Source organism: Bubalus kerabau, chromosome 8 (assembly GCF_029407905.1).
Source record: "Bubalus kerabau isolate K-KA32 ecotype Philippines breed swamp buffalo chromosome 8, PCC_UOA_SB_1v2, whole genome shotgun sequence".
In the NCBI taxonomy this organism is placed as follows: domain Eukaryota; kingdom Metazoa; phylum Chordata; class Mammalia; order Artiodactyla; family Bovidae; genus Bubalus; species Bubalus kerabau.
Window position 1 is genome coordinate 77585785 of NC_073631.1, and position 17770 is coordinate 77603554.

Below are 17770 nucleotides of genomic sequence, written 5' to 3' on the forward strand. Positions count from 1 at the left end.
GCAGAAAGTGAAGAGGAACTAAAAAGCCTCTTGATGAAAGTGAAAGTGGAGAGTGAAAAAGTTGACTTAAAGCTCAACATTCAGAAAACGAAGATCACGGCAGCGAGTCCCATCACTTCATGGGAAATAGATGGGGAAACAGTGGAAACAGTGTCAGACTTTATTTTTCTGGGCTCCAAAATCACTGCAGACGGTGACTGCAGCCATGAAATTAAAAGACACTTACTCCTTGGAAGGAAAGTTATGACCAACCTAGACAGCATATTCAAAAGCAGAGGCATTACTTTGCCAACAAAGGTTCATCTAGTCAAGGCTATGGTTTTTCCTGTGGTCATGTATGGATGTGAGAGTTGGACTGTGAAGAAGGCTGAGCACCGAAGAATTGATGCTTTTGAACTGTGGTGTTGGAGAAGACTCTTGAGAGTCCCTTGGACTGCAAGGAGATCCAACCAGTCCATTCTGAAGGAGATAAGCCCTGGGATTTCTTTGGAAGGAATGATGCTAAAGCTGAAACTCCAGTACTTTGGCCACCTCATGCGAAGAGTTGACTCATTGGAAAAGACTCTGATGCTGGGAGGGATTGGGGGCAAGAGGAGAAGGGGACGACAGAGGATGAGATGGCTGGATGGCATCACTGACTCGATGGACGTGAGTCTGAGTGAACTCTGGGAGTTGGTGATGGACAGGGAGGCCTGGCCTGCTGCAATTCATGGGGTCGCAAAGAGTCGGACACGACTGAGCGACTGATCTGATCTGATCTGTGCTGGTGAATAAGCAATTAAAGGGCTTGAGTTGGGGGGAAATACATGGAAGTATTTTTTAAAAACCTCCAGTCCCAGGGGTGGATTCTTTCTGCCCCAAAGCACTTTCACATACAAACACTGGAGACTACTGACCACATACTTCGAGCATTATTCTACTTGTAGAGAATTTATCATATGATACTAGTAGAATCAGAAAATCAAGCCAGTAGAGCTTTACCATGTCTGTGCTAAAACAATCATTTTGACACAATAGTTCTCCATGAACTTTAGGTGATTTTTGCTTTGCTGCTAAGTCGCTTCAATTGTCTCTGACTCTGTGCGACCCCATAGACGGCAGCCCATCAGGCTCCCCGTCCCTGGGATTCTCCAGGCCAAGAATACTGGAGTGGGTTGCCATTTCCTTAAAACAAATCTGACCATTCTTACAAAGTAAGAGATAGACTTGGAAATACTGTTGATCATTATTTGAATTATTGTGCCCTTAGGAGTTAGTTTGATTTCCAAAGGAGAGAAACTAAACACAGTTCTTAACATCTACTTACAGTTTACTGCCTATTGATCATTGTGATTAACTTTAACAGCATGATCATTTTATTTTATCTATCATCACTGCACTCCATTTACTTCTTAAATGGCAGTTCCAAAGTAAAAGTACTTTTGGATTCTAAATTATTATATTTTCCCCCTGACATGTTACTGTGAAATCACTAATTTAATATTTGACCCTATATTCAATAGAAGAGGGCTTCCCTGGTAGCTCAGCTGGTTAAAAAAAAAAAAAAAAAAAAAAATCCGCCTGCAATGCAGGAGACACCGGCTGGATTCCTGGGTTGGGAAGCTCCCCTGCAGAAGGGATAGGCTACCCACTCCAGTATTCTTGGGCTTCCCTAGTGGCTCAGACAGTAAAGAATCTGCCTGCAATGAATGAGAGCTGGGTTTGATCCCTGGGTTGGGATAATCCCCTGGAGGATGGCATGGCAACCCACTCCAGTATTCCTACCTGGAGAATCCCCTATCAAAGAGCTGTTTTGTTAATATGCTTTCTTGCTAGTCTGGAGAAAAAAATGGCAAACCTCTCCAGTGTTCTTGCCTGGAGAATCTCATGGACAGAGGAGCCTGGTGGGCTACTGTTCATGGGGTCGCAAAGAGTCAGACACGACTGAGTGACTAAGCACCCTAAGCACCTTTCTTGCTGGAGTTTAAGCTTATTACAAAATATTCTGAATGATCCAAATTGCTTAGTAACTTACAGTTGAATTCCTATATTAAAATCCTCTAGTTCTCACAAGTCATACCAAAACTAACTGCTTTTCAACATTTGTATAGCATAGCATTGTTTTCCACAGTCATAGTGATTTTTAAAAGCATGTGCTATAGGGGCTGACTCAGAGCATCTTCAGATGCTTTGGCCTTGTATTTCTCAAAAAAGAAAAAAATCTTTTCCTTCATCTCATACCCAAGTCACAGAACATATGTCTGAAAAAATTGCAGAAACTTTGTCTATAATATTAACTCCTAATAACTCAAAGTTCTTTAATACTATGTTTTTTTAATCTAGGATAGTGTTGCCTTTATAACTATACAAATCAATTAGTAAACAACTTCACACTTTCAATCATTTTACTTTGAAACGTACTACATTTATTCAGTACATTTAAAAACTGAACAAAAAATTTTTCAGAAGTATGGAAATAAAATTTTTGGTATCATTATAAAGCAAAAGTATTTGGGGCTTGATGGAGAAGGCAATGGCACCCCACTCCAGTACTCTTGCCTGGAAAATCCCATGGATGGAGGAGCCTGGTGGGCTGCAGTCCATGGGGTCGCTAAGAGTCGGAAACGAATGAAGTGACTTAGCAGCAGCCAAATGTTTTAATAAAAAAGAAAAGGCGGTTTTAAGTGGACCTTACTATAATTAGCCAATTTGTATTAATATATTAACTTCCTTGCCCTCATCACATGCAAAATAAATTATGAAAAAGTGAATGCCCTTTGTTCTATCAAATCTTAAAGAATAAAAGCATATTGCTCTGTCTGACGATTTAAGACCTACTATTGTTTTTAAAATTCAACAATGCTTAGACATTTAGCAATTTGTCTTAATTTTTTGAAATCTGTGCTACAAATACATGTATAGTTTTTTCTAAAACTTTAAAAAACGATTATTTTCTAGTTTTGCTACAAATAAAAATTATAAGATTCTATTTCTACCACAAGGCGTCAGTCCTTGGTAACAGTAACCTTCAGAGGGTTTTACCACCACCCTGTGGACAGTTAATGACTCCAGAAAATTACATAGTAAAATATGAACAGTCCTAGGCGCCCTAGGTACGAGTAAAGGACAATCAAGGAAAATGTGGTTGAGAGTTTATTTTCCTTTACTTTTACTAATCAGATTAGTTCTGGGGATGTTGTACACCAAATCCTCAAATGTTGCGATTCAGGTCTGAGACACTCTATCCGGAAGAGGAGTAAATCCCGGGCTCACATTTGCTCTTTCTCCATACCGTCATATTTTAATTACAGCCTTAAACTTTTAAATAGTGACAGTAACTCTGCATTAGGCTCGGAGTGCTTGATTGGGTCAAGGTAAGGGAAGGTGGCTTGAATATCTGAGGTGGGGAAGGGAAGAAGTAAATGTAGGGTTTAAAGGTTTATTTAGCTATGGGACAGGGTTTGTGTGGTTTAGGGTACAAGATTTCAACAATTTAGAGGGCAAAAGAGAATCGGATTCAGATTTGTCAATTGTATATTACAACCACTTCAAAAATTTGCTGTGAAGTTTAAGATAAGTTAGCTAAGCTCTAAAGCAGTCCATCTCACAGTGTGATCTGAGAGTGCTTAAGCATTACTGGGAACTGGAGAATTCATGCCCCTTCCCACACCGACTAAAGAAGAAAAGAAACAGCAGAGGGAGAGGAAGGAGGAAAGGTGGCTAAGTCGCTTCAGTCGTGTCCGACTCTGTGTGACCCCACAGACGGCAGCCCACCAGGCACCGCCGTCCCTGGGATTCTCCAGGCAGGAACACTGGAGTGGGTTGCCATTTCCTTCTCCAGGAAAGGTGGGCGTGGACAAAAATCAGTGTTTTAATAAGCCCTACAGGAGATGCACGACTTCCCAGGTGGCTCAATGGTAAAGAATCTGCCTGCTAATACAGGAGACTCTAGAGACGTGGGTTTGATCCCTAGGTAGGGAAGATCCTTGGAGAAAGAAATGGCACTCCAGCATTCTTACCTGGAAAACTCCACTAATAGAGGAACCTAGCAGGCTACAATTCATGGGGTCACAAAGAGTTGGAGATGATTGAGCTACTGAGCCTGTACGCGGGCGCTGGCGCATACAGCCGGGCGATTCGTGTTAGAGTTTGAGAACCACTGCTTTAAAGAACTGTATGAATGTTCAATAGTCGGGAGATTAAAGAAAGGCGAGGAGAAAGAAGGGAGAGAGAGACGGAGAGAAGGAAGGTAAAGAAAAGGAAAGGAAAGAAAATCGAGGATCGAGAGGGGGCGGGGTCGACCTCAGGCAGAGGACCCGGATCTCTGAAAGGAAATCGGGAGTGGTCGGATGGCTCGGATGGCTCGGTAGGGGAAAAACCTAAGATGGGCTCTGGGACCTCCCAGGACTGTCCAGTAAAGTAGCCTGGCAACGCCGGGCACCGGCAGGTGGCGCTGGACGGGCAATTGACAAGGAGGCGGGGTCTGCCCCGGGAGCACAGGCGAGCTCTCTGGAGGCACGGGCGCCGCGTGGGGCTGACTGGCACCTCCGGGCTGGCGCTGCGGCCGCAACTTACCGTCAGGTCACGCCGAGAAGCGGGTGAGTCCCTTGAATCCTTCTGGTTCGCCTTGCTCCCTGCCTCTGGGTGTCCCTGCGAAGCCGGGCGCCGGCTCCCAGCCTCGGGAGGGGTGTAGCGGGTTGCGATCCGTCCCAGGACTCGGGCGGCGGCGCTTGTGGGCGAGCACAGCTCAATTTGCCCCTTGTGCGCCGCTTCGGGACGCGCTGCCTTCCAGCGAACTCTCCACAGAACACACAGCTCCATTGAGGCCGGTCCAGGGGCTGGCAGACAGGGACTCACAGAAGAACATTCTCGCTGGGGACTCAGGGGATATGATGGGTTGTTAAGTTTGTCCTAAGGTCGGGCTCTGATGGCAAGTTTTCCAACTTGGCAAAAGCGTCACGAGTTTGTATAGCATTGATGAATGATTGGTATACAGCACTTAAAATCGTGCAACTTGTCTTCAGGGTTCCTGTAACAGAAAGTTTTTAAGTCCTGGGAACATTAGTCTGACTCTCAGGATCTGGTTGGGGTTCAAATTCCCTCCAGTCAATCGAGGCTTTATATTTGTCAGAGGTCAAAACCACTGGAAGAAGTTTGTAGACATAAAATTTACCAACACTTCCAAATTCCCGACTCTGTTCTTTTTTTGTTTAAAAATTTTTTCTTCTTCTGTTAATAAAAGTTCGCTCATTTAGCACAGAATGTTAAGCACAGGGAGGAAGCAATGCCTAACAACACGGCCCAGTGAAGAAAAATATCTCCCGTTCCCATAGTTAAATGTGGTAGTTTGCAGTTGAAAGTATAGATAGAAGGTTTGGAAATGCAACAAAACTCACGATGTATCCCAATCATTGAGTTTCTTCATACTCTAAATTCTTTGACATTAACATAGTCAGTTGGGCTGTGTCAATATTTAGCAGGAACGTCAGGTCCTGCTACAGCAAACTGGAATAGTCACATCAGAAATACGCTTTGGGTTTTAATGGAGATGAAAGAAATATACTTTGGGTTTTAATGGATCAAATTCTGGAGTTCCTAACATCTGAATACTGTGCTGTTTCCTGTTGTTTTTGTTGATGAAAAAATTTTATTGTAGAACTTAAATTATATATTTGGTTACTGTGTGAGGGAAACCAACATATTTTATTTGACTGATATTTTCTTGGCTTCAGGGCACAAAGTGGACTGTGGGCGACACAGTTAACAATCGCCCTTGCCGCCTGGGGTTTTTCCTTTACTCTCCCACATGGTCTTCCTACCACACAGATGAATGTTTGGATACCTCCACAGGGCCACTCCGGCTTTGCACCCAGATTCTGTACACAGTGGCCCTCAGTCAGCAAATTCTGCCAGCTTGCTAGATGCCCCAGGGCCAGGGCCAGATGAAGCCTTCACCCTTCTCATGCCTCCTTCTGTCCATAAAATTTTGTCTTTCTTTCCGATACACTGCACTACTGTGTAGTCAGTTCTTGAAATGTCTGCCTTGTCTCCTAAACTTTGAGGTTTTTGAAAGCAGAGTCTCCATCTCATTTAACTTTATATTCCCACTGCCTACCTTGTTCACAGTATGATTAATGACTTAATATTGAATAAGTATAGATTTGTATGTTACAATCTTTACCATCCTGAAACTTACAGTTAAAACATCTTCTAAACATAGTGAATTATTTGTCTTTGATTACAATAGATAGAACTTGTATTCCTAGTCACATGCAAACTCCCAAATTACCACAATAATAATGTTGGTTAGATCACCAAATGATTTGGAATAATACTTCTTAAGGAAATAGACTATAAACTGCTCCAGAGCAGACATGAAATCTCTTTTCTCCTTTTCCTGCTTATTGTTGGTCATAGGTTTGCATTCATAGATACTTGACGATTGGCATATGCTGTACTCGAAACTCTTTCAACTGCTGGTGATACACACCCAACTCAAACTAACAAGCAAAATAGGTAATATATTGGCTTGTGTAACCAAAAAATTCAGGATCTGGTTTCAGAGACTCTATATACTTGAATATGCCAGGACTCTTCTGTGTCTGTCCCCATTTGTTGCCTAGGCTCCTGTGTGTTGGCTTGCTTCTGTCCTGTTGAAGACACCTTCCTCCTTTCAGCATGCAGAAGAAGGCATGGAGGCTTGTATCATCCCAATATAACAAAATGTTAAAGACATTTTGTATTTATCTTCCACTTCCAAATATAAATATATCAGAGAAGGACTCTATTTGGCTCAAATAGAGATGTGTACCATCTCCCGAATAATCAGTGTGATGAACAGAATAGAGAACTGTCATTAGTCAAGACTGAGTCACATGCCCACATCTGTGGCCAAAAGAGGGCATTTCTTTGGATAGGAGATGTGTTTTAGATCATAAAAATAAGTGGGAAAAAAAAATGTGGGTAGACCAAAACAAATAATTTTAGCAGGAATATTGTGAAATTTTGAAACAAGCAACATATGGAAAATGTTCTCAGAGCACTTCAACAAAGGCACATGTTGGCATTATGTAAAGATGGCTCCACTTTATTCTTTGTGAAGCTCAAACCTCTAGAAGTTGGAGAACAGGGACCTCCCCACTGGCCCAGTGGTGAAGACTCTGTGTTTCCAATGCAGGGGATGCAAGTTTGATCCCTGGTTGGGGAACTAAGATCCCACATGCTGCCCAGCACAGCTAAAAAATAAAAACAAATAATTTTTTTTAAGTTGGAGAATGTTTTGATGTGTTTTAAACTACTGGAAACAACTTTCCACTTAATAAAGTATGACAGGTGGTCTAAAATCCCATGAACAGCTGAGCCTAGAATGCTGTAGTCCATGGAGTCACAAAAGAGTCAGCCATGATTTAGCAACTAAACAACAAAAAAAAAATTCAGAAACACTTGGAATGTTTCTATCAGTCAAATGGTTGTATAGATAATCTGTTTTCTTATTGAATTTCATAATGGACAAATTGGCAATGTATTCCTATGGAAATAAATTTAGAACTAATAAAACAGTGAATAATATTGTGACATCATATGTTTCCCTTTCCTAAAAAATGTTACACCAAGCCCAGGTGAGGATCTACGAAGGGTGTTAAAGAAAGTTCAGTTCAGTTCAGACCCCATGGGCTGCAGCACACCAGGCCTCCCTGTCCATCGCCAACTCCTGGAGTTTTCTCAAACTCATGTCCGTTGAGTCGGTGATGCCATCCAACCATCTCATCCTCTGTCATCCCCTTCTCTTCCTGCCTTCAATCTTTCCCAGGATCAGGGTCTTTTCAAATGAGTCAGTTCTTCGCATCTGGTGGCCAAAGTATTGGAGTTTCAGCTTCAACGTCAGTCCTTCCAATGAATATTCAGGACTGATTTCCTTTAGGATGGACTGGTTTGATCTCCTTGCAGTCCAAGGGACTCTCAAGAGGCTTCTCCAACACCACAGTTCAAAAGCATCAATTCTTCGGTGCTCAGCTTTCTTCACAGTTCAACTCTCACATCCATACATGACTACTGGAAAAACCATAGCCTTGACAAGACAGACCTTTGTTGGCAAAGTAATGTCTCTGCTTTTTAATATGCTATCTAGGTTGGTTATAACTTTGCTTCCAAGGAGTAAGAGTCCTTTAAATTCATGGCTGCAGTCACCATCTGCAGTGATTTTGGAGCCCCCCAAAAAATAAAGTCTGCCATTCTTTCCACTGTTTCCCCATCTATTTGCCATGAAGTGATGGGACCAATGCCATGATCTTAGATTTCTGAATGTTGACGTTTAAGCTAACTTTTTCACTCTTCTCTTTCACTTTCATCAAGAGTTTCTTTAGTTCTTCTGCACCTTCTGCCATACGGGTGGTGTCATCTGCATATCTGAGGTTATTGATATTTCTCCCGGCGATCTTGATTCCAGTTGGTGCTTCATCCAGCCTGGCATTTCTCCTGATGTACTATGCATATAAGTTAAACAAGCAGGGTGACAATATATAGCCTTGACGTACTGCTTTCCCAATTTGGAACCAGTCTGTAGTTCCACATCCAGTTCTAACTGTTGCTTCCTGACCTGCATACAGATTTCTCAGGAGGCAGGTCAGGTGGTCTGGTATTCCAATCTCTTTCAGAATATTCCAGCGTTTGCTGTGGTCCACACAGTCAAAGTCTTTGGCATAGTCAAATAAAGCAGAAATAGATGTTTTTCTGGAACTCTCTTGCTTTTTCCATGATCCAGCGGATGTTGGCAATTTGATCTCTGGTTCCTCTGCCTTTTCTAAAACCAGCTTGAACATCTGGAAGTTCACAGTTCACGTATTATTGAAGTCTGGCCTGGAGAATTTTGAGCATTACTAGTGTGTGAGATGAGTGTAATTGTGCAGTTAGTTTGAGCAATCTTTGACATTGCCTTTCTTTGGGATTGGAATGAAAACTGACCTTTGCCAGTCCTGTGGCCATTGATGAGTTTTCCAAATTTGCTGGCATATTGAGTGCAGCACTTTCACAGCATCATCTTTTAGGATTTTAAATAGCTCAACTGGAATTCCATCACCTCCACTAGCTTGTTCATAATGATGCTTCCTAAGGCCCACTTGACTTCACGTTCTAGGATGTCTGGCCCTAGGTGAGTGATCACACCATCATGATTATCTGGGTCATGAAGATCTTTTTTGTATAGTTCTTCTGTGTATTCTTGCCACCTCTTTTTAATACCTCTGCTTCTGTTAGATCCATACCATTTCTGTTCTTTATTGAGCCCATCTTTGCATGAAATGTTCCCTTGGTATCTCTAATTTTCTTCAAGAGATCTCTAGTCTTTCCCATTCTATTATTTTCCTCTATTTCTTTGCACCAATCACTGAGGAAGGTTTTCTTATCTTTCCTTGCTATTCTTTGTAACTCTGCATTCAAATGGGTATATCTTTCCTTTTCTCCTTTGCTTTTCACTTCTCTTCTTTTCACAGCTATCTGTAAGGCCTCCTCAGATAGCTATTTTGCTTTTTTGCATTACTTTTTCTTGAGGATGGTCTTGATCCCTGTCTCCTGTACAGTGTTGCAAACCTCTGTCCATAATTCATTAGGCATCTTTTATCTGGTAGGAAGTGTGACAAAATAATTTCCTTAGGGCTAACCAGGAGAGTGAGCATGTCAGTGATTGAATACATCTCAACAACCCCACTGGAAAAATACTAGAAATGCATGTCTTACCAACAAAACCACATCTGTAACTCTGATGGGAAAATGGCACACTGAATATAGAACATTTCCGTCCTTCATGGTGCTATTAGGATTTACCTTACTAGACTGTCTATTCTCTTTGTTTTCTGAAACTAAGAATACATATCCCCATAAAATCATTTCACTATTGTTTCAGATTCGTGTCAACCCCAAAAGTCTATTAAAACACAGCTTCCTGAAGTATAATCTTATATCATCAAACTCTAACTGTCACTGACAATATTGTTACTCTTGAAAAACTGCATTCCCAATTCTATTTATCTTTGAGGGGAGTTGACTTTCCTCCGAATGAACACCTGAAGTTAAAGTCTCCTAAAATGAAAGGCAACATCTGACTCTTTGAATTCCATATAGATACTTGGGTCATTCATGGCACTGATAGCTGGACAAAGAAATGCACTCACTATTGACACAAGAGCACTTGTTCGAATTTTTACAGATTATAATGTGAGGTTAAATGAGTCACTCAGTCACTGTATTTTAAACTGTATTTTCTCACACTAGCCCTCATATGAGTTAATTTTTCATATTTCCCTATCAAACATTAATATCATAAATAGCATAGACATGAAGACAGTAATTTTTATTTTCATAGGTGGCTGAAGCCATACTATTTTATAGAATTAAATGGAGAGCAGACAAGACATCACAAACCAAGAAGAACTTTGGAAAATGAAGCCTAGGAGAAATCGAGAAGATGATGATTATTTGGTAAAATAATAATTAAAATTATAAATAATTCAAATGTTGTTCAGTATCTCCTAATGTTATAAAAAAAGTGATTTTCACCCTTTGCTCTGATTCCTGGTACTGATATTGTGATGGGTAAAGGGCACTGTGGGCTATAAGAGAAGTTGTACCTTGATGGTCATGAACTTAGCCAAATAACCTTGAATAAGTCGCTGAAAATCCTGGGTCTTGGTTTATCTATAAAGTGAGAGAGTTGGACCAAATCATCTCCAAGGCCCTTCCAATTCTTTCTAACATTCTGTGGGTCTAAGGTTTTTGAACAAGTCATCAATGCCCATATAACATTAGTTTCACAAATGTGCCTTTTCATAGGCACATGGCATCTTACCAAGAGATCATCAAGTTAATTGACGATTCACTATTTAACCAAATAAATTCAATTTTGGAATAAGAATCATCTGTCACACTTTTACCCCACATCAAGATTAAATGCTTTTTATTAACTTATCTGACTTAATGAGTGGTGGAAAATATTGGTTCCAAACTTTTTACCTTCCCAACTGATATCAACTACAATTTTAACAGAAAGTATTTATTTTATCTTAGTTATCTTAATAGAAGAAATTAAGTAGTAAAAGTAGGACAAGTATGTACTGTTTAAAATGTACATAAAATCATTTTCATTTTTCGAGTGAACCGTCTTGCTTGCTGTCTCATAATTCTTCACCCTTAACCAGAAAATTGATCTCAGTGGACTATTTTAAATGCAGAGATGGCAAAATCTATATTATGCTCAGCTCCCTTCTAAATGGAGTAATTGGAAAAATTACTGGATGTAGCAGTGATTTATTACTGAAAGTAAAAGTCAAATGTCAAGAGGTCATTTTTAAACACGAAAAATGATACAGAACTATGTGAATTAAAGTTACTCTGCAGAACGTGAGGAAATAAGATAATCACTATCATTTTTGAGCATTAAAATGTTATAGGTCTGCATATAGAGCTATAAGAAATTAGAAATAACATATTGAGTGAGAAATTTATTCATAAAGTAACTCAATATGAAACCCTGATATAAGTTCCTATTTTTTTTTAATTTGCTGCTATATCAGTCAGTTGTGGAAGTGACAAACTTCTCAATGCAAATTTTTGAATCATTGACTACCTATAAATGCAACTGGGTAAAGAAATATAACTTTCTCAGGAAATAGATCATCCCGTGGGATTTAACTCCTTACATAGTCTTTGTACCATTTAACAATTTATCTGTTAGTATTTATACAAATGAAATATTTTGTGACTATAAGTCTATGGGATGGGGAAGAGAGAGAAATTGGGAGACTGGGCTTAACATATACACACTACCAAATATAAAATAGATAACTAATAAAAACCTACTGTACAGCATAGAGAACTGTACTCAGTACTCTGTAATGACCTATCTGGGGAAAGAATCTAAAAGAGAGTGGATATATGTATATATATAACTGATTCGCTTTGCTGTACAGCAGAAACTAACACAACATTGTAAATCAACTATACTCCGATAATAATTAATTTTTTAAAAAGACTACATGATGCAAATTATATGTTTTTATCTAATAGTAATGACTGCATTATTCCTGGCCCTTTGTACTTGAATGAATGAAGAATTCATTCTTCAGATCTTTACAAAGAGTTGTCCAAAAGAATTATAAAACAAATATGACTATGATAATTTATAAGTGTTATTTTTACCAAGGATTACTGGATTTTTTTTTTTTAGTTTTTCGGTTTTTGTTTCCCAGTTGCATTATTTCATTCTTTTATGCTTTCAAGATAGAAACACAGTAGTCTGAGATCTAGTGAATGTATCTGAAGCATATATTTCTTCTGACTTAAAGAAAAATGAGTAACATAAATTATGGAGAACCCCAACAAAGAGAAGGAAATGGCAACCCACTCTAGTATTCTTGCCTAGAGAATCCTGTGGGTAGAGGAGCCTGGTGGGCTGCTGTCCATAGGGTCGCACAGAGTTGGACACAACTGAAGCGACTTAGCATGCATGCATGCATTGGAGAAGGAAATGGCAACCCACTCCAGTGTTCTTGCCTGGAGAATCCCAGGGACAGAGGAGCCCAGTGGGCTGCCGTCTATGGGGTCACACAGAGTCGGACACGATTGAAGCTACTTAGCAGCAGCCAACAAAGATAGGATATCTAAGTGCACCTTTGATCATTGCCACGTAGTGTATGCCATCTTAAGTTAATCAGTATCCGAAAGTAGGGTTCTAAATGTCCTTTTTTACTGATAAGCACAATAAACAGTAAGTAATTAGTCTGAGAGACATCCCATTGTTTTGTTCAATTTTAAGATGTTTATTTTCTTTCCTTTGTAGAATAAAGACTCAGAAGAGATCAGCATGCTGAAAAGACCTGTGCTTTTGCACTTGCACCAAACAACCCATTTTGATGAATTTGATTGCCCCCCAGAGCTTCAGCAAAAACAGAAACTCTTTCCAAAGTGGCACTTGCCAATTAAAATCGCCGCTATTGTATCATCTCTGACTTTTCTCTACACTCTTCTGAGGGAAATAATTCACCCTTTTGTGACTTCCCATCATCAGTATTTTTATAAAATTCCAATCCTGGTCATCAACAAAGTCTTGCCAATGGTTTCCATCACCCTCTTGGCACTGGTTTATCTGCCAGGTGTGATAGCAGCAGTTGTGCAGCTTCATAATGGAACTAAGTATAAGAAATTTCCACATTGGTTGGATAGGTGGATGGTAACAAGAAAGCAGTTTGGTCTTCTCAGTTTCTTTTTTGCTGTACTACATGCAATTTACAGTTTATCCTATCCGATGAGGCGATCCTACAGATATAAGTTGCTGAACTGGGCATATCAACAGGTAGGATGACATGGCTGACCATTAAACTAAAAAGTCTAAGTCTCCTAACAAATCAACTCTTAATCTTATTTTAATATCAGTCTCCCAAACCTCTGTTGAAACCCTGTGTTGAGAAAGTACTCTGTTCTAAAAAAAATTTTTTTATAACTCTTTACTAGGTTTGGTTGTATAATTCTACATGAGGAATGTTTTTTAAGCTGAAAATAGGAAGCTACAACTTTAACAACATAAACAAGTGTTTTGTTCATGGACAGAGCCACATTTCAATCTTCTACCACCCTCAGAAGATTTATTTTTAATGCTAACTCTTAGTATTTTCTGCTTCTTTACCACATATGACAATTCTAACCATTAGCTATTATATTAATTAATAAAACAGATTATATAAATGTTGCATTCAAGGAAGGAGGTTAATAGCGCCTATGCCATTTCTCTTAGAGAAATGCAAAAAATACCGTCATAAATTTGTGGAGGCCCCTAATTATCAGGGGGCTTCCCTGGTGGCTCAGACGGTAAAGAATCCGCCTGCAATGCGGGAGACCTGGGTTCAATCCCTGGGTTGGGAAGATCCCCTGAAGGAGGGCATGGCAACCCACTCCAGTATTCTTGCCTGGAAAATCCCATGGACAGAGGAGCCTGGTGGGCTACAGTCCTTGAGGTTGAAAACAGTCGGACATGACTGAGCAACTGTGCAGCTAGTTATCAGGTCCTCCACAGTAGAGGGAGCATAGAAGGAGGTTCTTACACTGGAAACAAATGTTGTTTGCATATTTTTCCTTCCTCTTTTCACCCTCTGTTAGGTCCAACAAAATAACGAAGATGCCTGGATTGAACATGATGTTTGGAGAATGGAAATTTATGTGTCACTGGGAATCGTGGCACTTGCAATACTAGCTCTGTTGGCTGTGACATCCATTCCATCTGTGAGTGACTCTCTGACATGGAGAGAATTTCACTATATTCAGGTAAATTATATACAAAATAATTCTGACTCCTCAGCAAGGTAAATCTTTTTGTGCTTAATGTCATCGAGTGTATAGACTTGAGTGTATAGGCTTCCCAAGTGGCACTAGTGGTAAAGAACCTGCCTGCCAACGCCAAGGAGACATAAGAGACCAGGTTCAAACTTGGTCGATCCCTGGGTTGGGACGATCCCCTGGAGGAGGGCATGGCAATCCACTCCAGTATTCTTGCCTGCAGAATCCCATGGACAGAGGAGCCTAGCAGGCTACAGTCCATAGGGTAGCAAAGAGTCAGACATGACTGAAGTGACTTGGCATGCATGCATATAGACTTTAACCCATAAAAAATAACATGGTTTTCCAATAACAAAGATCTCATACTTGTTCCAATTAAAAATGTGCTCTTCTGTCATTTTCCCCCTTGCTTATAAATACAGGAAATGTTTTTTAGACACACACAAAAGGCATTGCTCAAAGAAAAATATTATTTCTAACATTTGAAACTCATTAGACCATTCGCTATCTGTTTAATAACAACAAATTTGATGTTTTAGAAATTCAATATTGTTTACTTAGTTCTCCAAAGATAGAAAAAAAAAATTTGTCTGTCTCTGACTTTATTCATGCCTTTTAAGTTCCATGGCTTTGTACTATCCTCCTTGAACTATGGCATTTTATCTACCAAACTATGGAATTTTATCTATTCTAGTATCTTATTTTAAAGGCTTCTTTTTCCAAGTTAATTTTTGTGTAACTTACTCACTTGAAGTTTCTCAATATTCTTGGAATTCAAAATTATCTCAAATTCACCAAGGTTAACTGGCTAGTGGTAGATTATACCCTAAAAAGAACAATGTGCCAGAATTCACAAGGAGATCCATGTCACAATATTCAAAAGGCTGAGCTTAATTCAGTCCTGAGCACTGCCAAGATGCTAAACCACAATGTTCTGTCTTTTATGAGTGGACATCTTTAGAAATCTCACAAAGTCAGCTAATCCTCACTGTCCTTTCTACACATCCATGCATATACTCCAACAGACACTTTAATCATCTGATTAAGCTGGAAAGAATGTCTCCCTCTGAATTATTCAAATGTGGTACTCAAATTAGAGATGGTGCCATGTTTTCCAACCACAATAATTGCTGATTTTGTGGGTTTAGCTTGATAGCCATTAAATATTAGTCTATTCCTCATTAAATAACTTTCTTCTTACACTGCTCTGCCTGTCACACATATGCTGTGCATCACTTTACATATTTAATTATAAAGTCAAGCACTATGTCTAGACAACCCATCCCATTCCACTCAAGGTACAACACCTAGCCCATACTGCTGCTGCTGCTAAGTTGCTTGTGTCCGACTCTGTGCGACCCCATAGATGGCAGGCCACCAGGCTCCCCTGTCCCTGGGATTCTCCAGGCAAGAACACTGGAGTGGGTCGCCATTTCCTTCTCCAATGCATGAAAGTGAAAAGTGAAAGTGAAGTCGCTCAGTCGTATCAGACTCTTAGGGACCACATGGACTGCAGCCTACCATGCGCCTCCATCCACAGGATTTTCCAAGGCGAGAGTACTGGAGTGGGGTGCCATTGCCTTCTCCGACCTAGCCCATAATATGTACACAATACAAATTTAGTAAATTAATCTCCAACCAACTACATATATTTTTTAATTAATAACCTAGAAATTTTTCATTAACACTCCAAGAACTGATTACTCTATGATTTACCTTGGACATTTACATCTAAAAACATAAACTTAGCTATTTGATTGTATTCACTGGGGCTTATTCACTGCTGAATAATTGTGAGTTGGATTCATTCTAGCAGTCTAGTGAATATTTCCCATAAAGTGAATAGAAGTCAAAAGATATCTAGAAGAACTATTGTCAGAATGCCATGAAACTACATAGGTGAACAATTATTTTTATAACTTTGTCTGGATGGTGCCAAGTATCCCAGTGCAAGCTAAAATTTTTCTTCATGTCTACGTCTACATATCTCTGTTTTGTTCAAACATTGAGATAATTGTTAGTGTTTTTCCACTTTATCAAAAATGTTTGATTTTTTAAACAAAGGCCAAGATCATTCTCTTTAGTATGAATATACCAAAATCGTCGTCAATAACTTTGTTGTTGTTGTTCAGTAGCCAAGTCATGACTGACTCTTCATGACCCCATATACTGCAGCCTGCCAGGCTTCCCTGTCCCTCATCATCTCTTGGGGTTTGCTCAAACTGAATCACTTTAGTTGCCTTCATAATTGATAAAGATCACTAGTACCAAGCTGATTTTGCACTGATCTTCAGTCAACCTACAAATATTTATTGAGAACCTAAAATGTGCAAATCATTGTGTTGATTCTACAGGGATCCTGTGATGATAAGACAGAGTTTCTGAGTTTAGATGTCTCTTGTTAAGCAGAATTAAGGCAAATACACAGGGGATAGAGCATCATAAAATAAATATAAGAGAGAAAAACAAGGTATGGAGAAAGGGAGGACAGTGTTACTGATTATCTGAGACCAAAAGGAGAATGGTTGTGAATTTTCTCAAATAGCCTGGAGACAAAGGCATTACCCACATGTAGAAAGAGTGGAAAAAGACGAGTGGATAATAACAGATGAACGGAAGAATGTCTAAGCAACATAACAGATCTAGATGATATAGGATGAAATAAACTCTTAATGAACCATTCTCACCAAGATAATTCTTTTTCTCTTTTGCAGAGCAAGCTAGGAATTGTTTCCCTTCTGCTGGGTACAATACATGCATTGATTTTTGCCTGGAATAAATGGGTAGATATAAAACAATTTGTATGGCATACACCTCCAACTTTTATAATAGCTGTTTTCCTTCCAATTGTTGTCCTGATATGCAAAGTCATACTACTCCTGCCGTGCTTGAGGAAGAAGATACTGAAGATTAGACATGGTTGGGAAGATGTCACCAAAATTAATAAAACTGAGATGTCTTCTCAGTTGTAGAATTGCTGTTTATATACATTTTTGTCCAATATTGATATATTTTATCATGAATACTTCAAATTTGTATTTGTTTAATAAAATGACCACTTGAGGATCTTAACATATCTCTTTGTTTATGGGTGATGTTTGAAATGTGTGTATTTCCTTTCAGGTTTTATTCAAAGTGAGAAATTAATCTTTAGCACATTCCATATGTTCAGTAAAGCTGAGCATAACAAAATAATCACATCTGATTTATCAGACTAAATAACATTATAAATAATAAAGGCCTTAAAATATCAGTCCCTGATACTCCTTAAAAGTTATCATGAGCCACGAAAAAAGATACTATCTGATGGACAATAGGCACATGAAATGATGCTCAACATCGCTAATTATGAGAGATGCAAATCAAAATTACAATGAGGTACCACCTGACACCAGTCAGAATGGCCGTCATTAAAACCTCTACAAATAACAAAAGCTGGAGAGGGTGTGGAGAAAAGGGAACCCTCCTCCAC

The 17770-nt window shown here is 39.4% G+C and overlaps 1 protein-coding gene across 2 annotated transcripts; it reads left to right on the plus strand.

The window, feature by feature from the left end:
• Positions 1-4422: 4422 nt before the first annotated feature.
• On the plus strand, positions 4423-17366 carry STEAP1 (STEAP family member 1). Of its 2 annotated transcripts, XM_055589493.1 has the most exons (5): positions 4423-4577; positions 10337-10452; positions 12809-13321; positions 14122-14286; positions 17013-17366. In XM_055589493.1, the coding sequence occupies exons 2-5, from the start codon at positions 10369-10371 to the stop codon at positions 17268-17270; spliced, it is 1020 nt and encodes a 339-aa protein (XP_055445468.1). In that variant the 5' UTR covers positions 4423-4577; positions 10337-10368; the 3' UTR covers positions 17271-17366. The 2 variants fall into 2 exon arrangements, with proteins under 2 accessions (XP_055445468.1, XP_055445469.1); XM_055589494.1 differs by lacking the exon at positions 10337-10452 and having other exon boundaries at positions 4457-4577.
• The last annotated feature ends 404 nt before the right edge of the window (positions 17367-17770 follow it).

Coding starts and splice junctions, on each gene's coding strand:
- STEAP1 (XM_055589493.1), top strand. CDS start 10,369: ATGGAGAGCAGACAAGACATCACAAACCAAGAAGAACTTTGGAAAATG. Junction 13,322..14,121: donor TGAACTGGGCATATCAACAG/GTAGGATGACAT, acceptor ACCCTCTGTTAG/GTCCAACAAAATAACGAAGA. Junction 14,287..17,012: donor GAGAATTTCACTATATTCAG/GTAAATTATATA, acceptor TCTCTTTTGCAG/AGCAAGCTAGGAATTGTTTC.